Source organism: Myxine glutinosa, chromosome 2, assembly GCF_964187855.1.
Source record: "Myxine glutinosa chromosome 2, kmMyxGlut1.1, whole genome shotgun sequence".
Classification (NCBI taxonomy): domain Eukaryota; kingdom Metazoa; phylum Chordata; class Myxini; order Myxiniformes; family Myxinidae; genus Myxine; species Myxine glutinosa.
This window is the reverse complement of record NC_136262.1, coordinates 61,325,789-61,352,646: the sequence shown is the minus strand read 5'-3', so window position 1 is coordinate 61,352,646 and position 26,858 is coordinate 61,325,789. Positions and strand designations below refer to the sequence as shown.

The window sequence follows — 26,858 nt, the reverse complement described above, 5'->3', positions numbered from 1 at the left end:
TTCACTAAAATCTTCTTCTTTTTTTTATTTATTTCTTTTTCTTTTTTCGTATACATAATCGAGGCTCGTGAAAGAGCTAACATTTATCACACAAACAAATCAAACAGACAAACAAACAAAGTGTATAAAAAGGGGAGCGGTAGACAAGATGGGGAGAGAAGGGGAAGCACATAAACACAACATTTGTGAGGGACATCGGGAATGTGTGGGACTGGGAGGGAGAGGGCTTGGGGGGAGGCAGCAAGGGAAGGGGGGGGGGGGGAGTGGGAAAAGTATAAACACAAGGACACCAAGGACTTACAGGAAAGAAGTTGGTATTTCAAAAAAGAGGATTTGGTGTGAAATTAGTGGGGGTAGAACAGATCAAGGTTTTGGATGGGGGAAGATTTGTGTTGGTGTTGTTGTTTTGTTTGGTGTTGTGAAAGGATAAAGTAATACTTGAGAACTTTGTCAATGATAAACAAGAAGATACATCCCATTACCAGTAGTAAGGGAAACATATGAAAATCTGTTAACTAAATTGTTACCAAAATATTTCTTCACCAATATGTTTGTAAAGGTGTGTAATAACATGTGTTAAAATGTTGAAGGTCAACTCCCGTGGGAAACCCAGAAAAAAAGCTGTTGAATTCGGGTACCGAAAAATTATTTTCGAGAATTTTTATTTTTTTTAATCGGCCCTTAAGTAACTTATGAGGGGTCAAATAAGGGTTTTTCATGATTCTGAGTTGATTGTTAACATTTATATTTCACCACAGACACTCCTTTGTGGAAAAATAATTTCTAAATATATCTCATTTTCTACTTTGCAGGACATGGAGTCTAGCAATATGGATGAAGACGTTACTCCACCTGTGCTCAATTGCTTCATCTGTGCACGCTCGGATACACCAGCTGAAAGGCTCATACAGGCAACTCCAAAGGGATACTCAACTTTATTGAAACAAGCAGAAACTGTCGAAAATGTTACTGTTGTGGAACGTATGAAGGAGGCTCAAAAGGAAGGAAAACTGAGGTACCACCAGAAGTGTAAAAATGATCTGTACAACAACTTTGTTGCAACCACCAAGAAGTCAGCTCAAGCATCAAAGGCAGAGAAAGAGTCATCAAAGTTGAAGAGAAGACGCACTACTTGTGAGTTCAGTTCATCAACTGGCTGCAGTTCTAGAAGATCACAGTCAGTTGACCTCCTGTATAAGGATGTATGCATTCTTTGCAACCAACCAGCCCAGCTCTACAAAAATAATCCAGCACAAGCTAGAAAGAAATACAGAGTGCCAGATAATTTGACTGCAGATACACTGAAGGCAAGCTTGCTGAAGACAGCACGGAATCGCGGGGATGACTGGGGCACTGAAGTCACTGGCCGCCTGGAAGGGATCAACGACTTGGTAGCAGAAGAAACACTGTACCATTTGCGATGCAAACTTATGTTTGCGAGAGGTGACAGTTTGTCCAAGACTGATGAGGAAGGAAAAAGGAAGAGAGGACAGAGGAGTATTGATGAGGAGCGAGAGGCAGTTTTTATTGAATTCTGCGAATGGTTAGACTCAGAATTAGAGCATGGGGTAATGAACATGGACCAAGTCCATGAAAAGCTGCAGGAGTTTGATCAGTCACCAGAGAAGAGCCTTTCTTATTCAAAGCATTGGCTAAAGATAAAACTTCTAGAGAAATACGAAGACACCTTGTATTTCACAACACAGGAAAGAAGGGCAGATGTACTCTGTCTCAAAGATGGCACCGACAATATTCTGTGAGAGCATCATGCTAATATTGACCATGGAGATGAGAAGACTCAGATCATAAAGACGGCACTCAAGTTCATATCCAATGATATTGCCTTGATTGATTTAGGTCCAAAGTCATACCCCACCACACACAGTATGACTGACATCGATAGTCAGCTGACACTTGTTCCTGCAAGCCTTCAGATGTTCTTGAGACCGATTGTCAAGACAGACGAAAGAGTTGTCGTTTGGGGGCAGAATTTTATTAAGGCCTGTCGACCTCGGTCTGGAGTATTGCCACACCAAATGGGGCTTGCCATACAACTTGATCATAGATTTGGGTCAAAATGGATGCTCAACAAGTTCCACCGGCTGGGATACACCGAGTCTTACACGGAGACACAAAACTACAAATACTGCTTCCTTAATAGTAGGAGTGGAGATGATGTTCCAGATACTTCTGGCACTCTTGACACCATTGTGGAGGAAACCGATGAACAGATCAATGATGAGGTTGCGGTTGATGCTGCACTTGAGGATCAATCAGTGATGACTGATGACAGCCAAAGTGCCAGCCAGTGAAAGTGAATTGTCAAGTAATGATCAGGTGGTCTTTATTGAGGTTGGGGAAACAAACAATGCAGTCACTCAGTTTGTTGGAGACAATATAGATTTAAACATTGTCTCTATTCACGGAAACACTCCCTTTCACTCAATGGGTTGGATCGAAGTCACCTCTCCGGCACCACCTTTGCCAGATCCACAGACAACAGCAGCTTTCCCCCGGGTGAAGTTGAAGGCACTCGACAAAGCTAAGATCCTGAGAGGAACTGAAGTAAAGATTATTCCATTTACGAACAGGAAACAGATAGGAACGAACGCGATCATGTTTCTCCCCCTCGCTGAGCTTTCCTCCTCCCTGGCTCATGATCAGCCACTCCTCACTCCAGGTGACACACTCTGGGCAGCGGGGTGGGTGATCAAAGCCAACGATCCTGAGTTCCCACACTCCAACTGGAATGGCCCCAGTGACTATGGATGGACAATAGGTGTGCATGGGTATGAGCCAGTTCCAACACTGGACCCCACGGCTCCTGAGGAGCTATTGCAGTTCACGAGCTGTAATTGTCATGGAGATTGCAGCAACCGGCGATGCAGCTGCAAGAAGAATGGGGTCACGTGCATCTCGGCCTGTGGAGTCTGTAATGGCATTACATGCAGAAACTGCAGTCATGATGTTGTTGAGTCTGAAGACATAGACAATGACTGTTGAAACTTCTGACATTGTGAATGAGAAATAACTCTTGAGTATTATATATGTATGTGAAATAAAAGCTACTTTGTGTGTAAATGTAAAAGTGAAAATATAAATGTTAACAATCAACTCAGAATCATGAAAAACCCTTATTTGACCCCTCATAAGTTACTTAAGGGCCGATTTAAAAAAATAAAAATTCTCGAAAATAATTTTTCGGTACCCGAATTCAACAGCTTTTTTTCTGGGTTTCCCACGGGAGTTGAACTTCAACATTTTAACACATGTTATTACACACCTTTACAAACATATTGGTGAAGAAATTTTTTGGTAACAATTTAGTTAACAGATTTGTGAAATATCTCATAAAATGCCCTTACTACAGTGAATTATACAAGCACGAATTACACATTGTGTTTCACGCATAGTCCGCTGAAGTTATTTAGGAAAACACGTCGCCAATAGTGCAACCTCTCAACCTGTTGTCAAAGCATTTCTAGGCCCTCTCCTCAACCACCAGCTTCAGTTTAGAATTTGAAACCCCCCCAACCCCCCCCCCCCCCCCCCTTCCAAAAAAAAAAAGCAAGCGATGCCCTGAACCTCACTGGGCAGGTAAGCAAAAATCCCAATAATGAACAACATAGATATAAATAACAAATGAGATGTTTTGACAACGTTTGATAACTCCCCCTTAAATATAGGGTGTGCATGTGACGTCACCACATTTGCAACACGCCATCTTGGAGTGCAAGGACACAAAGCAAAATGACATGGGCTGCATCATTGTATTTACATTTTTAAAAGAAAAGTGAAAATGGTGATTTTTTTGTGCAGTATTTTGTTGTGGTAATCATGCCTATAGGGAGGATTGGTTGTTGTATGATAGACTGCCGACAAGCAACAATATAAAGATTCTGAAACGGAGGCTTGACTGAATTTGAGGGCCGTTTGTCATGTATGCAGTGCAAATGTTCACCGTTGTATCCCTACACCGGGACCGGGTCGGATCCCTACGCCAGACCTCGGATGGCGCTGCTGTGAATCGGGCCTTGATCGGCAGAGTGAATAAGTTCGATTTTATGACCGGAACGATGGGCGCCGCCCATTCGGCATACTGGATTTGCTCGATGATCCCCAGATTTTCAAGATGATCCAGTTCCTTGTCAATCCGCTCACGCAGGGCGAAAGGGACTGGGCGAGCCCTGCAAAATATAGGATTGGCATCCCGGTCAACCCTGAGTTTAGCCGTATGGCGTATGTCCTTTCAAGGTTCCAAGCTCATCCTTGAAGACATCCGGGTACGTATCCAGCACATTTTTGAGTGTGTATGCTGCGGTAGGAGAAACGTTGGCTGCCCGGAGTTGATGAATGCTTTCCCACTTCAGTCGAATTATGCTCAACCAGTTCCTGCCGAGTAAGGAAGGGCCCTTTCCAGGAATGACGATCAGGGGTAGGTGAAACTCACGGTTATCGTAGCCCACCGTGACGTCACATGTACCGCAGGGAACAATCTTCTCACCTGTATAGGTGGAGACTCCATAGGTAGTAGGTTTCAGATGGGGTCGGTCAGCATCACTCCACAGGTTTGTGAAAACAGCATGGTTGATGAGCGAGGGCCGCACCAGTGTCGACCTCCATTTGCAATGGTCGATTGTTGACGACAACATTGGCAAGAAGAGGGTCCCGCCTATGGTGAGAATCAATATGAAGCAGGTCATACGATTCTGAGTTGTCGGAAACAGAGCTCACCTGGTCAAGCTCAGGTTCCTCCAAACCGATAAACTGATGAATCTTGTCAGCAGATTTTCCTTTTCCCGATTTGCGAGTGATGCAAGCTGGAGCAATATGGCCAGTTTTCGAACAGAAATGGCAGGTGGCATCTTTGAACCGACACGTCTCCGGAGGGTGCTTTCCGTTGCACCGAAAACAGTTGTTGTGGGTTTGAGCCCGCACTGGCTTCTGACGAGGAGCCTTGTTCCAACGTTTTGGCTGAACATGATCCAACCGATTCACAGCAGGGCTGGTACCAGACGAGCGAGTGGCACCGATGCTTGTAGCGTTGCGTTCAGCACTTTCCATGGAAATGGCAGTCTCTCTGGCATTTTGGAACGTCAGTCTTCTCTCAGCAAGCAGGCGTCTACGGATGTTGAAGCGAAGATCGAACTTATTCACTCTGCCGATCAAGGCCCGATTCACAGCAGCGCCATCCGAGGTCTGGCGTAGGGATCCGACCCGGTCCCGGTGTAGGGATACAACGGTGAACATTTGCACTGCATACATGACACCGTTCATGATGCATTTTGAATGAGACTCTCACAGTAGTCCAAGAAACAGAAAATTTGTCTCTTAGGGCCAAGTTTACAAAAGGCGTTTAAGAGTTAGACGCGTGTGGAATCGCCAATTGTGTGATGATCACCCGTTCAAAGTTAGTTGCCAAACGGCCGAAAAGTGTTTATCTAATGCATGATCAAAACCTAATCACAAGTATTTAAATACCAAATAAACTTATATACATCGGCGAGTGCATGTTTAAGAGTGTGTTTAAGGCCTTGAAGCAAGCATTAGGCAAAAACCGTATAGTTATATCAGCAGTTGAACTCTCATATACTTCCTGGTAGTTTAAGCCAACTTTAGAAGCACTATATGGGTATGAAAGGAGTGGCAAAACGTCACCAGTTCTGCATACATAATAAATAGATAGATAGCCATTAATTAATTTTATACTGTGTATGCAACCCAAGCATAAAACATGAAAGCTGTTTCAATAACCATCATCGATCAGTTCAATCCAGATTAGCCAGAGTGGCATACATGTGGGAACTATAGCTCGGACACGGAGATTGTACACATTCACAGATTGTCTTTTCCATGATCAATGGTTGGAGGGAAGGGACGGACGAGGGGAAGGAGGGAAGGGAAGGAGGGAAGGGAAGGACGGGTCGAAGGAGGGAAGGGACGGACGGGGCGGAACGAGGGAAGGGACGGACGGGGCGGAACGAGGGAAGGGACGGACGGGGCGGAACGAGGGAAGGGAGGGAAGGGACGGAACGAGGGAAGGGACGGACGGGGCGGAACGAGGGAAGGGACGGAACGAGGGAAGGGACGGACGGGGCGGAACGAGGGAAGGGACGGACGGGGCGGAACGAGGGAAGGGAGGGAAGGGACGGAACGAGGGAAGGGACGGACGGGGCGGAACGAGGGAAGGGACGGACGGGGCGGAACGAGGGAAGGGACGGAACGAGGGAAGGGACGGACGGGCGGAAGGAGGGAAGGGACGGACGGGCGGAACGAGGGAAGGGACGGACGGGCGGAACGAGGGAAGGGACGGACGGGCGGAACGAGGGAAGGGACGGACGGGCGGAACGAGGGAAGGGACGGACGGGCGGAACGAGGGAAGGGACGGACGGGCGGAACGAGGGAAGGGACGGACGGGCGGAACGAGGGAAGGGACGGACGGGCGGAACGAGGGAAAGGACGGACGGGCGGAACGAGGGAAGGGACGGACGGGCGGAACGAGGGAAGGGACGGACGGGCGGAACGAGGGAAGGGACGGACGGGCGGAACGAGGGAAGGGACGGACGGGCGGAACGAGGGAAGGGACGTACGGGCGGAACGAGGGAAGGGACGGACGGGCGGAACGAGGGAAGGGACGGAAGGGCGGAACGAGGGAAGGGACGGACGGGCCGAAGGTGGGATGGACGGGTCGAAGGTGGGATGGACGGGTCGAAGGTGGGATGGACGGGTCGAAGGTGGGATGGACGGGTCGAAGGTGGGATGGACGGGTCGAAGGTGGGATGGACGGGTCGAAGGTGGGATGGACGGGTCGAAGGTGGGATGGACGGGTCGAAGGTGGGATGGACGGGTCGAAGGTGGGATGGACGGGTCGAAGGTGGGATGGACGGGTCGAAGGAGGGATGGACGGGTCGATGGAGGGATGGACGGGTCGATGGAGGGATGGACGGGTCGATGGAGGGATGGACGGGTCGATGGAGGGATGGACGGGTCGAAGGAGGGATGGACGGGTCGAAGGAGGGATGGACGGGTCGAAGGAGGGATGGACGGGTCGAAGGAGGGATGGACGGGTCGAAGGAGGGATGGACGGGTCGAAGGAGGGATGGACGGGTCGAAGGAGGGATGGACGGGTCCGAAGGAGGGATGGACGGGTCCGAAGGAGGGATGGACGGGTCCGAAGGAGGGATGGACGGGTCCGAAGGAGGGATGGACGGGTCCGAAGGAGGGATGGACGGGTCCGAAGGAGGGATGGACGGGTCCGAAGGAGGGATGGACGGGTCCGAAGGAGGGATGGACGGGTCCGAAGGAGGGATGGACGGGTCCGAAGGAGGGATGCACGGGTCCGAAGGAGGGATGGACGGGTCCGAAGGAGGGATGGACGGGTGGAAGGAGGGATGGACGGGTGGAAGGAGGGATGGACGGGTGGAAGGAGGGATGGACGGGTGGAAGGAGGGATGGACGGGTGGAAGGAGGGATGGACGGGTGGAAGGAGGGATGGACGGGTGGAAGGAGGGATGGACGGGTGGAAGGAGGGATGGACGGGTGGAAGGAGGGATGGACGGGTGGAAGGAGGGATGGACGGGTGGAAGGAGGGATGGACGGGTGTAAGGAGGGATCGACGGGTGGAAGGTGGGATGGACGGGTGGAAGGAGGGATGGATGGGTGGAAGGATGGATCAGCAGCATGACCATGCTCAGAAAATGATGCAACCAGCAGCCACAGACTGCACACAAACCACCTTCATACAATAAATATTGGGGGGAAACCATTACACAATGACAAAATAAGTGACAAATCAGACCTGTTCCCCTTTTTCCCGAGGCACCATACGCTTCTCTTCCATGTCGCACTTGTTGCCAAGCAGCATTCTCTCCACATCCTCGCTGGCATGCTGGATACACACAGTGAATACACACAGCACACAGCTCGAGAGTGGACAGAGAGTGAATTGGAGGTAATCTCTTTAAGTCAACCTATAGAAAATAAAACGTATACATGTACTGTACACAAATGGCCTAAAAAGCACAAAGGCAAACATTCTTTAAACTTGGTACTGTATACATACATTTGATCAATCATTGGATGACTTGAAAACTGAACTCAACGGTTCTTTTCATAATAGGGAAAGGGGGGGGGGGGGGGGGGGGTTGTCACCTCTTTCAATGCATCAAAACATAGCAATCATGAGCTTTCAAGAGTCAGAACAAAGGCAAAAACAAAGCGTGGAAAGGATTGGGAGCGGGCTGGAAGGGAGGGGGGAGCGGGCTGGGAGGGAGGGGGGTGAGGGGGAGGGGAACTAAGTTCAAGTCTTATGTCCTCACCGATTCATTAATGAGTTTGTCAATTGTGAAATGTGCACAAAATAACTACTCAACGGACAAGAGTTGTCATGGAGTATGTGAGTACTCCATATTGTTGCGGTTCTGTGAACCAGCCCTAAAGGTAGTAGCACTGTGTGTGTGTGTGTGTGTGTGTGTGTGTGTGTGTGTGTGTGTGTGTGTGTGTGTGTGTGTGTGTGTGTGTGTGTGTGTGTGTGTGTGTGTGTGTGTGTGTGTGTGGTTTTTAACTCCATATGCGGGTTTCTTATTGCTTCCTCTTTTCTTTCTGCTTAAAGAAAGACAATCACAGCGGATATTGTTTCTGAACGATTTCCAATAGTTTACCTGTAGCTGTCGTGAGAAATAATAATTTAAACGTGGATACTGATTGTTATGAAGTTTGATTCACCAGCAAATAATATACGGTTGGGCCACCAAAAATTCTGATGGGCCACCAAAAAAAAAAAGAAAAAAAAAAGTTTGGGTGGCCCTGCGGACCACAAAAAAAAAAATTTGAGCATGACCCCTGATAGTTAAAATGCCGGCGTAAAAGAGACAACATAAACTTCAAACCTTTAAGCCTGCAGCATTGTGTCTCTCGACCCTCTATTTTTGGAATGCTTTTCAAAAGGAGAGATCGCAAAGTAATCCCAATCTCAAACCAGGAAGTAGTGAAATAAATGCAGCAAAGGTGAACTGGCACTCGAAGATAAACACCAATGACAATTCAGATTACTCAACCATCTGCTCATACATCGAGCAGCCACTTCTGATGTATTCTGAACCACTGTCATAAGAGCATGAGGCTCCCCTAACTCGTCCCTCAGGCAAAACTATAACCTCCATGGTACATTGCAGCACATCTCAACACACACATAAACCTGTCGGTCCCTTTGGTTATACACAAATGAGCCTCAAAACTCTTATGGAGGTGAGTTTGCAGTCCAAACCTCATCAATGTTGCGAAGCCACTTGCTGATGTTTTCAAAGCTCTTGCTGTTGGTGATGTCGTAGACAAGCAGTATCCCCATGGCACCACGGTAATAAGATGTAGTGATGGTGTGGAAACGTTCTTGGCCCGCTGTATCCCTAAGCACAGGCCACATGATCATATGACTATATACATAATAAAACAGGAGTGTCTGTGCATCCCCAAACTACGACATCAGTTTTGGAGCTAGCCCCGGAAAACCTTCAGTGGAACGTTTTGGGGTCCCGGCGAGTGTCCCAACATATGTGGAACCACCTTTAGAGGCCATTTTTCCCTGCAGAGCAGGGGTTGGCCTTTTTCGGGCACCGTGGTCCCTTTTTTGAAGCAATGTTTTATGGCCGGATGCCCTTCCTGCCGCCAACCCTTTTGGTCGCCTCTTGCAACACACAGGGAATTACCAGTGAGCTGGTCCTCAATTTGCCGACCTCAGAAGGATGGCAGGCTGAGTCAACCCCCCTGGTGTTAATTCAGAGATCGACAGGGATTCGAACACAGGATCCTAGGATCCCAAGCTGGCACCCTAACCACTAAGCCAACACCAGGCTATTGAGATCGGCGGATGACAGAGCTTGAGATCGGCGGATGACAAAGAGCTTGAGATCGGTGGATGACAAAGAGCTTGAGATCGGCGGATGACAAAGAGCTTGAGATCGGCGGATGACAAAGAGCTTGAGATCGGCGGATGACAAAGAGCTTGAGATCGGCGGATGACAAAGAGCTTGAGATCGGCGGACGACAAAGAGCTTGAGATCGGCGGACGATAATGAGCTTGAGATCGGCGGATGACAAAGAGCTTGAGATTGGCGGATGACAGAGCTTGAGATCGGCGGATGACAAAGAGCTTGAGATCGGCGGATGACAAAGAGCTTGAGATCGGTGGATGACAAAGAGCTTGAGATCGGCGGATGACAAAGAGCTTGAGATCGGCGGATGACAAAGAGCTTGAGATCGGCGGATGACAAAGAGCTTGAGATCGGCGGATGACAAAGAGCTTGAGATCGGCGGACGACAAAGCTTGAGATCGGCGGATGATAATGAGCTTGAGATCGGCGGATGACAAAGAGCTTGAGATCGGCGGATGACAAAGACCTTGAGATCGGCGGATGACAAAGAGCTTGAGATCGGCGGATGACAAAGAGCTTGAGATCGGCGGATGACAAAGACCTTGAGATCGGCGGATGACAAAGAGCTTGAGATCGGCGGATGACAAAGAGCTTGAGATCGGCGGATGACAAAGAGCTTGAGATTGGCGGACGACAAAGCTTGAGATCGGCGGATGATAATGAGCTTGAGATCGGCGGATGACAAAGAGCTTGAGATCGGCGGATGACAAAGAGCTTGAGATCGGCGGATGACAAAGAGCTTGAGATCGGCGGATGATAATGAGCTTGAGATCGGCGTTCCTCGTTCCTTCCTCGGTTGGCATGCAGAACGATCAGTCGTCCTCCCCCCTTCCCCTCGGTAGGGAGGGATTCAAACCCAGGCTAGATGGCTTAGAGCGAGTTTGCATGCCTCTCGGCCGTCCTGCTTGTCCCGTTTCTTTAATCCTCAAATTTATTTTGCTTCTAACCCCTGGAATGTCTCCACGGAGTAGCGAGCTGCCGTATCACCATGGAATCCAAGTGGCTTAAGTTTACATGTATATTTTTATAGGTATATTCATATAACTATATTAATATAATGAAAGCTGATTGCACAAAAGGGGGAAAATAAAACATTTTTAGCAAGCGAGGCATGGCACAACACTGCAGCCTCAACGCATGAACGTGGGAGGAAAGTTTGAAGAGGAATTATCAGAAGCATCGATTATTATTATCAGATTGTTTCTCCGTTATGTTTTCCGAGTTCAAATAAAATGATTCTCGTCGAGTTTGAAATTCACAGCTCGAACCAACATGCCGGAACTCCAACACAAGGTTGATGGATGTTATTTCATATTTCATATATATATATATTTTTTTTTTTTTGTGGAAGTGATGGGGGTCGTATAATGAAAGCAGATGCCACAAAAAGGGAGAAATATATAATAGCACAACATTTTTAGCAGGTGAAGCAATGCACGACACTGTGGGCCCGAACGCATGCAGGTGAGGGGCGAGTTTGAATCAGAATTATCAGAAGCACATCGTTTCTCGCACTTGTAAAACTTGTCATCGTTGAATAAAAAGTTTGTCGAGTTTGAAAGAGATCGGGATGGTGTATGTTGCCAAAACCACAAGGAATAATAAAATTTATGTTGTTTCTTTATGTTGATGTTTTGGCAATCTCATGAGTAGCTGAGTTTCTCTGTCATGCTTTGAAGAAGAAGAAGAAGCAGAGGAAGAAGAAGAAGAAGAAGAAGAAGAAGAGGCGCTAATGCTTCGTCACGCTGTTTCTGTTTGTTTCCAATCACAATAATGAACTTATGACAAATGGGAATAAAGTTGAAGCATTTTGCAACTTGAAAAAACACCTATCCTATGGAGGTGTGAAATAAGACGCTGTTTCTCTGGACGAAGAAGAATTATCATGGACGAGTTTCTCTGTAATGCTTTCAAAGTTTGAAGAAGAAGAAGAAGAAGAATAATTTATCGGAAGCAGATCATTTCTCCATAATGTTTTCCGAGCTTAATGCGTATCTGGATTTGGCAGTGAATGCTACGCTACAATTCAAATATTTTTTGGAAATATACAAATCAGTAACAGCACCTACTCGTACCAGATTTGCAATTTTATCTTCTTTCCTCCAAGTTCCACAGTCTTTATCTTGAAGTCAATGCCTAAAAACAAAAAGATGAAAACCAATTTGAGACAAACTGACTTGCAAGCCAGTCGGGATCAAAGTAAAAAGTGCAAATCCAAACAGTTCAACACATGCAGAGGTGATAATAGAAACAAAGATCTAATGTTTTAACCCTAACCAGCAAATAAATAAATAAAAAAGATGTCACGCAGAGCATGATACTTGCAAAATCCACACCCCATCCCCAAAAAAGGTTGCCATTCATCCAGCAAATTGTGCATTTCATAAAGATTAAAATTGACAATCTTGATCAAGGCTCGGGTCAATCGGATGAAAATTGATGATTTTGGAAGTTTGATCTCGAGTTGTCCTTTGACCTTTTGACCTCAAAAATAGTTGGTTTCCTAATTTAGTGACTCGATATACAAATGTTGTTCAATTTTCAAGTCAATCGGATGAAAAATGGCGATTTTAGAAATTTGACCTCTTCTAGAAAGATGACCTTTGACCTCAAAATCAATGGGCTTCTCAATTGTGATGACCTCAACAACTTGGTGAAGTTTCGTGAAGATCAGTTGAAAATTGTGACCTGTAAGCGACTGACATGCAGACAAACAAAGACAATAACACACAAGACTTACCATGCAAATCTTCGTTTTTGCAAGTAATGAAAAATCTTCGTTTTTGCAAGTAACGAGATAGAGATAGAGGGAGACAGAAGGAGATAGAGAGAGACAGAGAGATAGAGAGAGACAGAGAGATAGAGAGAGATAGAGAGAGACAGAGAGAGACAGAGAGAGACAGAGAGAGACAGAGAGAGACAGAGAGAGACAGAGGGAGACAGAGGGAGACAGAGGGAGACAGAGGGAGACAGAGGGAGACAGAGGGAGACAGAGGGAGACAGAGGGAGACAGAGAGAGACAGAGGGAGACAGAGGGAGACAGAGGGAGACAGAGGGAGACAGAGAGAGACAGAGAGAGACAGAGAGAGACAGAGAGAGACAGAGAGAGACAGAGGGAGACAGAGGGAGACAGAGGGAGACAGAGGGAGACAGAGAGAGACAGAGGGAGACAGAGGGAGACAGAGAGAGACAGAGGGAGACAGAGGGAGACAGAGGGAGACAGAGGGAGACAGAGGGAGACAGATGGAGACAGAGGGAGACAGAGGGAGACAGAGGGAGATAGAGGGAGATAGAGGGAGACAGAGGTAGAGAGAGGTAGAGAGAGGTAGAGAGAGGTAGAGAGACATATAGAGAGTTATAGAGAGTTTGAGAGAGCTATAGATAGACAGAGATAGAGAGAGAGAGAGAGAGAGAGAGAGATTGAGAGAGTTTGAGAGAGTTTGAAAGACACGCACTGAAAACACTGAAATCAGCAAATAAAGAGTTGGGTAAGGAAGGGTTTATGGGAGTAATAAAGATCTCGCCTGTGGAACCAAGTTTCCCAGTCTACTCAATCCCATTCTTCCCTCCAAGGATTCAAGACAGCTGTTCACCACTGCCTCAGGTCATCCCTCATCCATACTCATGATCTCTTCTACCCCAATTGACCCCATTCACAAGCACTTCCTTTTTCATGGTTATTTGGATTTTTTCCACTCTCCCTCATCTCTTTTCATTTGTAAATTGGCGGATGGTTTGTGCCATTGCTGGTTCATCCCTGCCATCCCTTCCTCTTCTTGCTGTGTTATTCGATTGTATTCGTCAAATAGATGCTGTTGAACGTAATGTTGATATTGCCGGGTTAAGTTTGCCTCTGAATACAGTGCACACCATCTACAAAAATGCAGATGTTCAACTGCTTCTGGAAGTGGTTTTTAAGGTTTGGTACTTTTATTTGTTTATACACATGTGTACTTGAATACAACAGTCGATCAAAAAAGGGGTAACAACACAGGTAAAAAGCGAAATATAATACAGAAAATGGTGATGCGTGGAATGCATCTCTTACTTATTGAGAAACACTGCTTCGATTCACGTCGTTTTGAAAATACCTAAATAAAGCAACTGGCATTTCATTCAACTAGGGCATTGCCCGTACTATATCTATATCTAAAATTATATCCCCCCCCTCTATTTACATGAAATGGTTTGGTCCAAAGCGAACGGCTTGCGAGTACGGTGACAATCCCCCCCCTCTATTTACATGCAATGGTTTGGTCCAAAGCGAACGGCTTCCGGAGTTTGGTAAAGAAATCGCCATCGCGTGCACAAACGCGCAGGAAAGCGAATGAATCGCAAATTCGGTTTTATTAGTTTTAAAACATAGTTTAACGCCAACATAGTTTGCAAACGTGAAATAAATGAATACGCTGTCAAATGTGCCATCCGAGGCAGAGTGTGTCCTCCACGTTCGGCACACGCGATCGTTCGCTGCTCTCTGATTGGTTGAATCGTTTTTTGGACATAGCTCGGTAAGTAATTGTCCGATTAATATGAAACCTTGAAAAGGCACATCCTCGGGTCCCCAGCAATATACCTGGCAAGTTAAAAGTATATCGGACCCGTGGTTGTCGAGAAACAGCGGTCACAGACAAACAAACGTACAGACGTACAAACGTACAGACGTACAGAGATTACTGGAATTATAGATAGATACAATTTCATTCATGCTGAGAAATTTGAAGGTTGAAAATAAAATCCACAAATTGGTAGGAGTTCGGTAACAAAACGTTGCTTCAAATACTCGCGAAGGCCCCAAAGCATCATCAAGAGCAAATTTTGGATGTCGGCCATCCAGTCCTTGCTATCACTGAGCAAAAGTAGCTCTATTTGGTTTTACTACTTAAAGGTGCATTATGGATTGATAGTTTTGCAAGTCACCCCGGTGTGGGCCCCGGTTTAGAATAGGTACACCGTATCCCTGTGTGTCATAAGAGGCGACTAAAAGGGTTGCCGTCAGGAAGGGCATCCGGCCATAACAACATTGCCTCAAAAAGAGAACCATGACAATTACAACTACATATGGGCAGGGTACAGCCCGAAGTACCCCGTAGGGGACCCCACTCCCTCTCGTCAAAACTCAAGGTGGGGAACCCGATCGAAGTAAGGGTGGAAATCACTCCATTTATGACGACGAAACGTCTGATGCCCGACGTGGAGATCGGTTTCTGAGGTTTGGGACATGGAATGTAGGGACAATGACAGGGAGATCAGGAGAAGTGGTGGAAGTATTGGTCAGAAGAAGAGTGGACATATGTTGTGTGCAGGACACGGGATGGAAAGGAAGTGGTGTGAGAATGGTGAAGGGTAGGCAGAGACAGAAATACACGTTTGTGTGGCAAGGGTGCCCAGAAGGCGTGAATGGTGTTGGTGTCCTGTTTTCTGAGGAATTTGTAGACAGTGTGGTGAGTGTGACTGGAGTGAGTGAAAGGTTGAAGATGGTGAAAATGATGATTGGAAAGCTCTTGGTGAACGTCATCTCGGGATATGCTCCGCAGGTTGGTCGGAGCGATGAAGAGAAGGACAAGTTCTGGTGTGCGATAGAGAAGCTGATGGAAAACGTGAAAGATAAGGAAGTTGTTGTGGTAGGATGAGACCTAAATGGACATGTGGGAAGGAGTATGGATGGTTTTGAGGGAGTTCATGGGGGTTATGGATATGGTGCGAGAAATGGAGAAGGTGAAAGGATTTTGGAGTTTGCTGAAGGACCTGATTTGTTGATTTGTAATACTCAGTTCCAGAAAGAGGATAATAAGCTTGTTACATACACGTCAGGTGGGTCGACGACAACCGATGACGACCTGCTGGTGCGTAGGCGAGATAGGGGGCACCTCCGGGACACAAAGGTGATCCCGGGGGAGGAGGCTGTTTCACAGCACCACTTGGTTGTCTGCGACATAAGGGTGAAAGGTGCGAGGAGAGCTCGGCGGGTGAAGTACCAACCGAGAATGAAGGTGTGGAGGTTGAAAGAGGTGACAGTGAGGGAGGCATTAAAAGAGAGGCTGAGTATGGTAGAGGATGATGTGGTTGAGCTTGAAAGTGGTTGGATGTTAATGAAAGATAGTCTGTTGGGAGCCGTTGGTGAGGTATGTGGATGGACAAAAGGACCACCGAGGCACTCGGAAACATGGTGGTGGGATGACGAAGTTGGAAAGAAGATTGACGAGAAGAGGAAGAAGTTCAAGGAGTGGCAGAAGGCAAATGGTATGGGGGAAGAAAAGGCAGAGCATGAAAGTTATAAGGCAGCCAAGAAGGCTGCAAACAAAGAGGTAGCAAAGAGAACCATGCGCAGGAGGCATGTAGGAAAATGTTTGGAGAACGCTTGGATTTGGAAGAGGGTCAGAGAGCGGTATTCAGGATTGCAAAGCAGATAGCGAAAGAGAGGTGTGATGTGATGGGGGTGAGTTGCTTGAAGGATGAAGTGGGACAAATCGTTGTGGACCCAGATGGAATTAAAGGAAGATGGAAGAGATATATGGAAATACTGTTGAATGCAGAGAATGAATGGGATGGCAACAAAGAGAGTAACCCAGTTTTAGGACCGGTAGAGAAAATAACTGAGAAGGAAGTTGAGGAAGCGATAAAAGCAATGAAGAGTAGAAAAGCGGGAGGGCCGACGGGAGTTGTGGGAGATATGTTGAAGGCAGCGGGAAATTGGGGTGTGAAGAGAATGACAGAGATCTGCAATCTGGTGGTGAAAGAAGGCCGCATTCCAGTGGATTGGGAACTGAGTACCCTCGTCCCTCTATACAAGGGGAAAGGTGACCCTCTGGACTGTGGCTCATATCAAGCGATAAAGTTATTGGAGCATGGAATGAAGGTATTGGAAAGGGTGTTGGAGAGGAGGATAAGGAAGAAAGTGACGATTGACGAAATGCAGTTTGGATTTATGCCAGGAAGAGGAACGACAGACGCGCTTTTTATTGTGAGACAGTTGCAGGAGAAATATATGGGGAGGAGTAAGAAGTTGTTTCTTGGGTTTGTTGATCTGGAGAAAGCATTCGGTAGGGTTCCACGTGAAGTAGTGACATGGGCATTGAGGAAGTTAGGAGTGGAGGAATGGTTGATCAGAGTAGTGATGGCAATGCACAAAAGAGCACGCACAGCTGTAAGGATGAAGGACGGGAAGAGTGGTGAGTTTGAGGTGAAGGTGGGAGTGCATCAGGGGTCGGTACTAAGTCCACTACTATTTGTCGCCGTGATGGAGGTGCTGGCTTGGAACGAAAAGGATGGTTTACCATGGGAGTTGTTGTATGCAGATGATCTGGTGTTGATTGCAGAAAGTATGGATGGACTGAAGGAGAAGATGAACAAGTGGAAGGAATGTATGGAGACAAAAGGTCTGAAGGTGAATATCGGAAAAACGAAGGTGATGGCAAGTGGTAAAGCATGTGGTGAGGTGGAAAGAACTGGGAAGTGGCCGTGTGCTGTGTGCAGGAAGGGTGTCAGAGTGAATTCCATTCAATGTACAATGTGCGCTGAGTGGGTTCATCAAAAATGTAGTGGTTTGAGAGGGTCATTAACCAGTGTGGCAGCTAATTTCAAGTGTAAGGTGTGCACAGAGGGAGCTGCAGATGGAGGAAATGTTGAGTTGGATCTTGGAGACGGCGTGAAGCTGGAAGGTGTGAAAACATTTTGTTACCTAGGAGACATGCTGAATGGAGAAGGTGGATCAGACTCGGCAACGGTTGTGAGAGAGATGTGCATGGAAGAGGTTTCGGGAACTGAGTGGCGTGCTGACGAGGAGGGGAGTGTCGTTGAAGCTGAAGGGAAAGGTGTATGCTGCATGTGTGAGAAGTGTTATGATTTATGGGAGCGAGACATGGGTAATGAACGTAGAGCAGCAACGAAGGCTGGAAAGGGTGGAAATACGAATGGTTCGTTGGATGTGTGGAGTATCGTTGAGAGAGAGGAAGACAAATGATGAATTGCGAAAGATGATGGAAATAGAGCCTGTGATGGATGCTGTGAAGAGAAACAGTTTGAGATGGTTTGGTCATGTGTTGAGGAAAGATGAAAGTGACTGGTTGAGAAGAGTGATGGAAATGAATGTAGAAGGAAGTAGAGAACGGGGAAGACCGAGAAAGACTTGGCTAAAGATGGTCGAAGAAGAAATGCGGGCAAGGCGGTTAACAAGGGGAGATGTAGAAAATAGGGCAAAATGGAGAAGATTATCATGGGGACCGCAAGGCTAACCCTCGCTCTTGCAGGGAAAATGGCCTTAAAATGCCTGTTGTGTTGTTGTAGTTTTGCAAGTCAAATCCGATTTACTCAAAAAAAACTTGAAAGGTTGCCTTTCGATAAAGGTTAGTACTGTAGTAATGAATTGCACACAATTTTCTTTTGGAAAATGTGCTTTTTTATTAAACTGGCTGTTATATCTGTTGAGGATGGGTAATAGGACAGGAATTCACATATAACAACAACAACAACAACAATCCCGGAACGGAATGACGCCTGAAGCATCACCCACCAAGCAGATATACTACAAAGGACCAGTGATGAGATTTGCTGGAATGGGAGGGCCATAGTGCAATAACAAAGCAGCATAAGCAGCAATCCCTTGGTAATCTGCTTGGCACTACTGAGCTACATTTACACTACCATCACTACTATTAATACTATAAACGACTACTACTCATACTAATACTACACTAAACACTACGACACTACACTACTGCTGCTGCTTTCATCCGCAGCTTGATTGAGTACTGCTCTCCCCTCTGGGCTGGTGCTTCTGCCTCACACCAAGCTCGGCTTCACGCTGTTGAATCCAAAGCTTTTAGAATCATTGGTATCTCACATGATGAAACCGATTGAGGGCCTTTCTCGCTCTCACCGCAGGCAGGTTAGTGGTCTTTCTGTCTTCTACTGACTCCTCTCCTCTCTGGTCTTGTGCCCCCTGCTCTGTCCCCCAAATATTCCTGCAGAACTTAAGATCTGCCAGAAACCCTCTGCTGGTGTAACTGATTAAATAAAGACTCTCTGCTCCACCTTCACTCTTTCATTCCTCTTTTTTCCCACCTCTGGAACAAACTTCAACACTCTCTTAAAACCCACTCCTCCCTCCACGTCTTCAAAACAGCTGTTCACCACCATCTCTTATCTTCCCCCATCCAAAACCTTAATCTTTTCTATCCCAATTAATCCACCCCAAACCTACCTCCTTCAAATTCACCGTTTACCTCCTTCACAGGCACCCCAAACCTACCTCATTCAAACCTACCGATAGTGTGCCTACCCTTCGCGAAGGACATCGTGGGATCTTTAACATTCACCAACTAATGTCGGAAGACACAACACCGAGTTTAACATCCATCAGAGGGATGATACACACACTGATGATTCACCATTCACTGAAACACCAGAATGACAGATTATAGCTGGGACGAAATCAAAACCCAAGCTAGTAGACAGCTTAGAGAAGAGTGTGGGTTCCTATGGAATTAATCCGCCATTGCGGACTAGTATCAGAGAGTGGTACAAGACGATTAATGAGACTGGAAGTTGTCATAAACAGAAAACTACTGGTCGACCAAGCACAAGTGCAGCAGACATTGAACGAGTGCGTGAATCATTTCAACAAAGTCCCAGAAAATCAATCTGACGTGCATCCAGAGAACTGGGACTACCAACCACCACTGAACACAGGATTTTGCATAAAATACTGAAGCTTTATGTGTATAAGGTACAGATTCTGCAGGAACTCAAACTAGATGATGGGCCCAAACGACCATTTTTTTTTTATTATCGCTTTTTCCTAATTTTGTCCCAATTTCACTCTAGATTTTGACATAATTTTTTAGGCCATGAGTTCCAATCCTGAAATATGGAATCAGATTTTGAATATCAGCATTTAATAAGCCTATATGATGCATTATTCAATCTTGCCAGGAGATAATCACATTGCACCTAGCCTCACACCAGCCAATCATGGAGATGTTTTCATGCTACACCAATGGCCAAAAGATCCGAGGGTTGCCAGAAATTGGACGAGGTTTGTCCGAAATACCCAAGTGGATCAGGCCTACAAAATATTCGGTTTTGTGTTCAGAACATTTTACAGAGAACTGTTATGAAGCAGCAGAGATGGATATAGATCTTGTGGTTTTCCACCACGATTGAGAGAGGCTGCTTCACCTACAATTAAGTGGAAAAAATAACCGCCGTTCAAACCTAACACCATCTCTGGTGAGCTACCAGCATATGGACACGGGCGATTTGAGTGGTGAATCGAACACCTGTGTTGGCCTGCTGGGGGCCGATCTCACCTCGCTAGATGTGCTGGCTAACTTCACAGCCACCTCGCCCTACACCTCTGAAGAGCTCAAAAACCCTAGCTCATAATACCCACGACCACCCAACCCAATACCTCACCCCTACCTTCCCTTTGGGACTTGGGACTTTTCCTGCTCTGGATTTACATCAATGAACTCAGTCCTTGGCAACTTTGGAAGTTGCTGGAAATCACTTCATAGATGACAATTCAATGGTGAAAATTCACTCATGCCAATGACAGGCAGACTACAGCTGCATCCTTGTTTGCTAATTTGGGGAAAATACGAAGCTGGTCAATCACCTATATGGTGTCATTCAATGCTTTAAAGTCTCAAACACTCATTGTGTCTCTATGTAAAGAGGGCATAGCTAAACTTCCAGTTCACTTCTACAATTAACCTCTGGCAGAGACGTTCTTTGGTGCTCCTTGAACAAAAAATCTGACAAGTGACCTCGAGCACAGCAAAGCCATTCCTCGATTGCTCTCAGCTCCCAGCACAATAAAAGGCCTTCATCCGCCAGGAAATATGGATGTCCTCTGTTGGCTGGTGCTGCCAAATCTCACCTTGCGGCTTGCAGTCTTGCATCCCTGACACTGGTGAAATCCAATACTCTGAGGCTAATTGGAGTTAGTCAGCAGTAGACTGGAGTGCAAGACCTGCTGCTCTCACACTGGAGATGAACTCATGGCAGGGCATTAGTGTCTCCCCACATACTCTTTTTCTCACTCTGCTAACAATCTAAACCTCGTTACCGTCTCCAAATCACGACAAACTACTGACCTCCACATTTATTTGTTCCTTCCCTATAAATCTGTCCTCCCTTGTATGCTAACTCTCTCTGCTCCTTTGCCGTGTCAAAAAGGTCACGTCTCTATCATTCAGGTCTTCCATGAGCATCAATATCTGAACAACAGAAAATAGGCAAAGGCAATAAATTATAGTTCATCATTTACTTTTTTGTATTATCCTCTTCCACCATGATAGAAGACTGTTCAACTGCATTTACGCATTCCATTAAATGGTTAGTGCTGCAAGAGAAAATGTTTTTGAAAGTCCGAGGCCGACCATGCCAGCAACAAGCAGCAGATCAGGCCCGGCCATCAAGTAAGCAATCAACGGGCATCACGTAAGCAAGCATCATGGAAGGAATTAAGCAGGCATGCAGGCATCAACAAAGAAATGAAGCAGGCAGGCATCAAGGAAGCAATCAAGCAGGCAGGCATCAATGAAGGAATCAAGCAGGCAGGCATCAATGAAGGAATCAATCAGGCAGGCATCAAGGAAGGAATCAAGCAGGCAGGCATCAAGGAAGGAATCAAGCAGGTTGGCATCAAGGAAGGAATCAAGCAGGCTGGCATCGAGGAAGGAATCAAGCAGGCTGGCATCAAGGAAGGAATCAAGCATGCAGGCATCAACAAAGAAATGAAGCAGGCAGGCATCAAGGAAGGAATCAAGCAGGCAGGCATCAAGGAAGGAATGAAGCAGGCAGGCATCAAGGAAGGAATCAAGCAGGCAGGCATCAAGGAAGGAATCAAGCAGGCTGGCATCAAGGAAGGAATCAAGCAGGCTGGCATCAAGGAAGGAATCAAGCAGGCTGGCATCAAGGAAGGAATCAAGCATGCAGGCATCAACAAAGAAATGAAGCAGGCAGGCATCAAGGAAGGAATCAAGCAGGCAGGCATCAAGGAAGGAATCAAGCAGGCAGGCATCAAGGAAGGAATCAAGCAGGCAGGCATCAAGGAAGGAATCAAGCAGGCAGGCATCGATGAAGGAATCAAGCAGGCAGGCATCAATGAAGGAATCAAGCAGGCAGGCATCAATGAAGGAATCAAGCAGGTAGGCATCAATGAAGGAATCAAGCAGGCAGGCATCAATGAAGGAATCAAGCAGGCAGGCATCAATTAAGGAATCAAGCAGGCTGGCATCAAGGAAGGAATCAAGTAGGCAGGCATCAAGGAAGGAATCAAGCAGGCAGGCATCAATGAAGGAATCGAGCAGGCAGGCATCAATGAAGGAATCAAGCAGGCAGGCATCAAGGAAGGAATCAAGCAGGCAGGAATCAATGAAGGAATCAAGCAGGCTGGCATCAAGGAAGGAATCAAGTAGGCAGGCATCAAGGAAGGAATCAAGCAGGCAGGCATCAATGAAGGAATCAAGCAGGCAGGCATCAATGAAGGAATCAAGCAGGCTGGCATCAAGGAAGGAATCAAGTAGGCAGGCATCAAGGAAGGAATCAAGCAGGCAGGCATCAATGAAGGAATCAAGCAGGCTAGCATCAAGGAAGGAATCAAGCAGGCAGGCATCAATGAAGGAATCAAGTAGGCAGGCATCAATGAAGGAATCAAGCAGGCAGGCATCAATGAAGGAATCAAGCAGACTGGCATCAAGGAAGGAATCAAGTAGGCAGGCATCAAGGAAGGAATCAAGCAGGCAGGAATCAATGAAGGAATCAAGTAGGCAGGCATCAAGGAAGGAATCAAGCAGGCTGCCATCAAGGAAGGAATCAAGCAGGCAGGAATCAATGAAGGAATCAAGCAGGCTGGCATCAAGGAAGGAATCAAGTAGGCAGGCATCAAGGAAGGAATCAAGCAGGCAGGCATCAATGAAGGAATCAAGCAGGCAGGCATCAATGAAGGAATCAAGCAGGCAGGCATCAATGAAGGAATCAAGCAGGCAGGCATCAATTAAGGAATCAAGCAGGCTGGCATCAAGGAAGGAATCAAGCAGGCAGGCATCAAGGAAGGAATCAAGCAGGCAGGCATCAATGAAGGAATCAAGCAGGCAGGCATCGATGAAGGAATCAAGCAGGCAGGCATCAATGAAGGAATCAAGCAGGCAGGCATCAATGAAGGAATCAAGCAGGTAGGCATCAATGAAGGAATCAAGCAGGTAGGCATCAATGAAGGAATCAAGCAGGCAGGCATCAATGAAGGAATCAAGCAGGCAGGCATCAATGAAGGAATCAAGCAGGCAGGCATCAATGAAGGAATCAAGCAGGCAGGCATCAATGAAGGAATCAAGCAGGCAGGCATCAATGAAGGAATCAAGCAGGCAGGCATCAATGAAGGAATCAAGCAGGCACGAATTGGGAAAGCAAGCAGCCAGGCATCAGGAAAGCAAGCAGCCAGCCACCAGGAAAGCAAGCAGCCAGCCACCAGGGAAGCAAGCAGCCAGCCACCAGGGAAGCAAGCAGCCAGCCACCAGGGAAGCAATCAGGCATCATGGAAGCAAGGAGGCAGGCAGGATGGAATCACGGAAGCAAGTAGGCAAGCAGGATGGCATCAAGGAAGCAAGTAGGCAAGCAGGATGGCATCAAGGAAGCAAGTCGGCAAGCAGGATGGCATCAAGGAAGCAAGTAGGCAAGCAGGATGGCATTAAGGAAGCAAGTAGGCAAGCAGGATGGCATCAAGGAAGCAAGTAGGCAAGCAGGATGGCATCAAGGAAGCAAGTAGGCAGGCAGGATGGAATCACGGAAGCAAGTAGGCAAGCAGGATGGCATCAAGGAAGCAAGTAAGCAAGCAGGATGGCATCAAGGAAGCAAGTCAGCAAGCAGAATGGCATCAAGGAAGCAAGTAGGCCAGCAGGATGGCATCAAGGAAGCAAGCAAGCAAGCAAACGGGCATCAATACGCAGAAACACCTTTCTTCCATACCAAAGTCCCAGAATCAAACCAACAACAAGTCACTGTGTCCCCCCTGGTTGAAATCGCCTGTACTTACCTATAGTAGAGATGAATGTGGTGTTGAAAGCATCGTCCGAAAACCTGAAGAGGATGCATGTTTTCCCCACACCAGAGTCTCCAATTAGGAGCAACTTGAAAAGGAAATCGTACGACTTCTTGGCCATCGTGAGACAGGCAGACACACGCAGCGAAATGCGGACAGAGAAAGACGACAAGAGACAAAGGATTACCCGCGAACTTTGGCTACAAACGTGGAAGTTTCTCTTCTATTCTATTCTATTCACGCCCTTTCGTTTCCAGCGAGTGGAACACTGGAAGTGAAACGCCTGTCAGTGCGACTTGAATCCAGGGGAGTTGACGTGACTGGTCTTATAAATGACACGTCTCATAAACTACACTTTCACCTTTAACATTCGACTTGATCAGATATAATACACTAATTTCACTTCGTTACACTCTTCGGCCCATTTTTTTGCCGTCCTAGAATGATGTCATTACGTAGTATAAGGAAATTCCGCCACGTCATTTCCGGTTAAAGCTCGCATGGTTTTGAACTGATTTTTTTTTTCGACCCACTGCGTTCTATATACAGAATATACTGTTTGTGTGTGTGTTTGTGTGTTTGTTTGTGTGTGTGTGTGTGTATTTGTGTGTGTGTGTGTTTGTGTGTGTGTGTTTGTGTGTGTGTGTTTGTGTGTGTGTGTGTGTGTGTATGTGTGTGTGTGTTTCGTGGGTGTTTATGTGTATTATGTGTGTATGTGTTCATCTGTGTATGTGTTTGTGTGTGTGTGTGTGTGTGTGTGTGTGTGTGTGTGTGTGTGTGTGTGTGTGTGTGTGTGTGTGTGTGTGTGTGTGTGTGTGTGCGCGATATACCGTAACTTTGTATTTTCGAGGAACAACCATTATTGAAAGTTTCACATTGTGGCGGACACGATGGCTCGCTGGCGCGGTGACATCATTCCGCGCACCAAGAGGGTGTCGGCCACGCCCGAGGGGTAGGCGTGGCCTCGGGGCACCAGCATTTCAGTGCTACAGTTTGAGCTATTGAATAAAGACTTTTGACCCTACTCGTTGTGGCTTACCTTCGTTGGCAAACAAGTTGCGTGCGTAGCACCACGCTACATTGGTGACCCCTTTTGGTTCAGCCGTCGCTGACCACAGAACGCGCCATGGCCAACAACGCGGTAGCGGTGAAGCTCCCTGAGTTTTGGGAAGCTCAGGCCGAAGTATGGTTCGTGCAGGCCGAGGCACAGTTCCAACTTCGAGGCGTAACGGCGGATGAGACGCGTTATTACCACGTCATCGCCGCCCTCGGGCCCGGCACAGCCGCCCGAGTCGTGTCCGTCCTGCGGAACCCACCGGCCGACCACAGGTACGAGGCGCTCAAGCGTCTCCTCATCGCCACGTTCGGCCTCACGGAGTGCGAGCGGGCCGACCGCCTCCTGGACCTTCCCAAACTCGGCGACACACGACCATCGGTCCGGATGGACTACATGCTTTCGCTGCTGGGTGACAAAGCCCCGGATTTTTTATTCCGGGCGCTCTTTCTATGCCAGCTACCGGCACAGGTACGCCTCGCGTTGGCCGGTTCCAAAATAAAGGAACCCAGCGCTCTGGCCGTCGAGTCCGACAACTTTTTCGCGGCTTGTGACACGCGGGCGAGAGTCAGTGCGGCCGTCGCGGATCCCGAGGCTGATGCTGATGCACACCTTGTGGATCCCAAGGCTGATGCCGATGCACACCTCGTGGCCGCCGCCACGCCCCGCCCACCACCACCGCGAAAGCCGCGGCCTCTGCCTCCGCCGCAAACCTGGTGCCGTTTCCACGCCAGGTTTGGCCACAAGGCTAGGAATTGTTGCCCGCCGTGCTCGTTTGGCAAGTCGGGAAACTCCCGGGCCGGCGCTCGGTAGCGGCTTTGAGCGTCGGCCTTTCCGGCAGCCTCCTTTTTGTCACGGACACCTTGTCCGGGCGTCGCTTCCTCTGCGACACAGGCGCACAGGTGAGCGTTATCCCCGCCTCCACGTCCGACAAGCGAACCGCGGGCCGGGGCCTCGCGTTGCTTGCAGCCAACGGTACACCCATACGCACATTCGGGAAGCGCTGCCTCTCCCTGCGGTTCGGAGGGCAACGCTTTCAATGGACGTTCATAACCGCCAGCGTGCCCATGGCATTGCTCGATGCGGACTTCCTATGTGCAAATGGGTTGTTGGTGGACGTGAAGAACAGACGCATCGTCCAGGCCGAAACGTTCAGCTCGCTTGCTTGCACGCTGAGCAGTTCGTTTGGCAGCTCCCTGAGCGACTCACCGAGCGGCTCGCTGAGCGGTTTGGTCCCGGAAAGGTTGGTCTGTACACTTCCGGCAGCAGACGAGTTCACCCGCCTCCTCGCCAGCTTCCCGGCCCTCACGTGGCCCACCTTCTCAGCGGTGGCCGTCAAGCACGGGGTGGAACATCACATCCCCACCGTCGGGCCACCGGTCTACGCCCGGGCACGCCGCCTCGAGCCGACGAAGCTCGTGGTGGCGAAGGCGGAGTTCGCTACGCTGGAGCGGCTGGGCATCGTACGGCGCTCCAAGAGTGCTTGGGCGTCGCCACTGCACATCGTGCCGAAGCCCGGCGGGGGATGGCGGCCGTGCGGAGACTACCGCCGCCTCAACGATGCCACCACCCCCGACCGCTACCCGGTCCCTCACATTCAGGACTTTTCCGCCCAGTTGGCGAAAATGTCCTTCTTTTCTAAGGTGGACCTCATCCGCGGATACCACCAGGTCCCCGTCAGGCCGGAGGACATACCGAAGACGGCAGTCATTACACCATTCGGCCTCTTCGAGTTTCTTCGGATGCCCTTCGGGTTGAAGAACGCGGCTCAGGCGTTCCAACGGTTGATGGACAGCGTCTTGCGCGACTTGGATTGCGTTTACGTCTACCT

General features: G+C 47.9%; 1 protein-coding gene across 1 annotated transcript in view; it reads right to left on the bottom strand.

The window, feature by feature from the left end:
• The window catches only part of LOC137421754 (ras-related protein Rab-10), a 37,010-nt gene extending 12,559 nt beyond the window's left edge, over positions 1 to 24,451 (bottom strand). Inside the window, exons 1-4 of the mRNA XM_068108108.2 lie at positions 23,968 to 24,451; positions 12,005 to 12,065; positions 9,266 to 9,404; positions 7,799 to 7,888 (exon numbers count right to left, since the gene is read on the bottom strand). Coding sequence (XP_067964209.1) covers positions 7,799 to 7,888; positions 9,266 to 9,404; positions 12,005 to 12,065; positions 23,968 to 24,094 — 417 coding nt within the window. The 5' untranslated portion in view covers positions 24,095 to 24,451. The remainder of the gene's footprint in view (positions 1 to 7,798; positions 7,889 to 9,265; positions 9,405 to 12,004; positions 12,066 to 23,967) is intronic.
• Between the last annotated feature and the right edge of the window lie 2,407 nt (positions 24,452 to 26,858).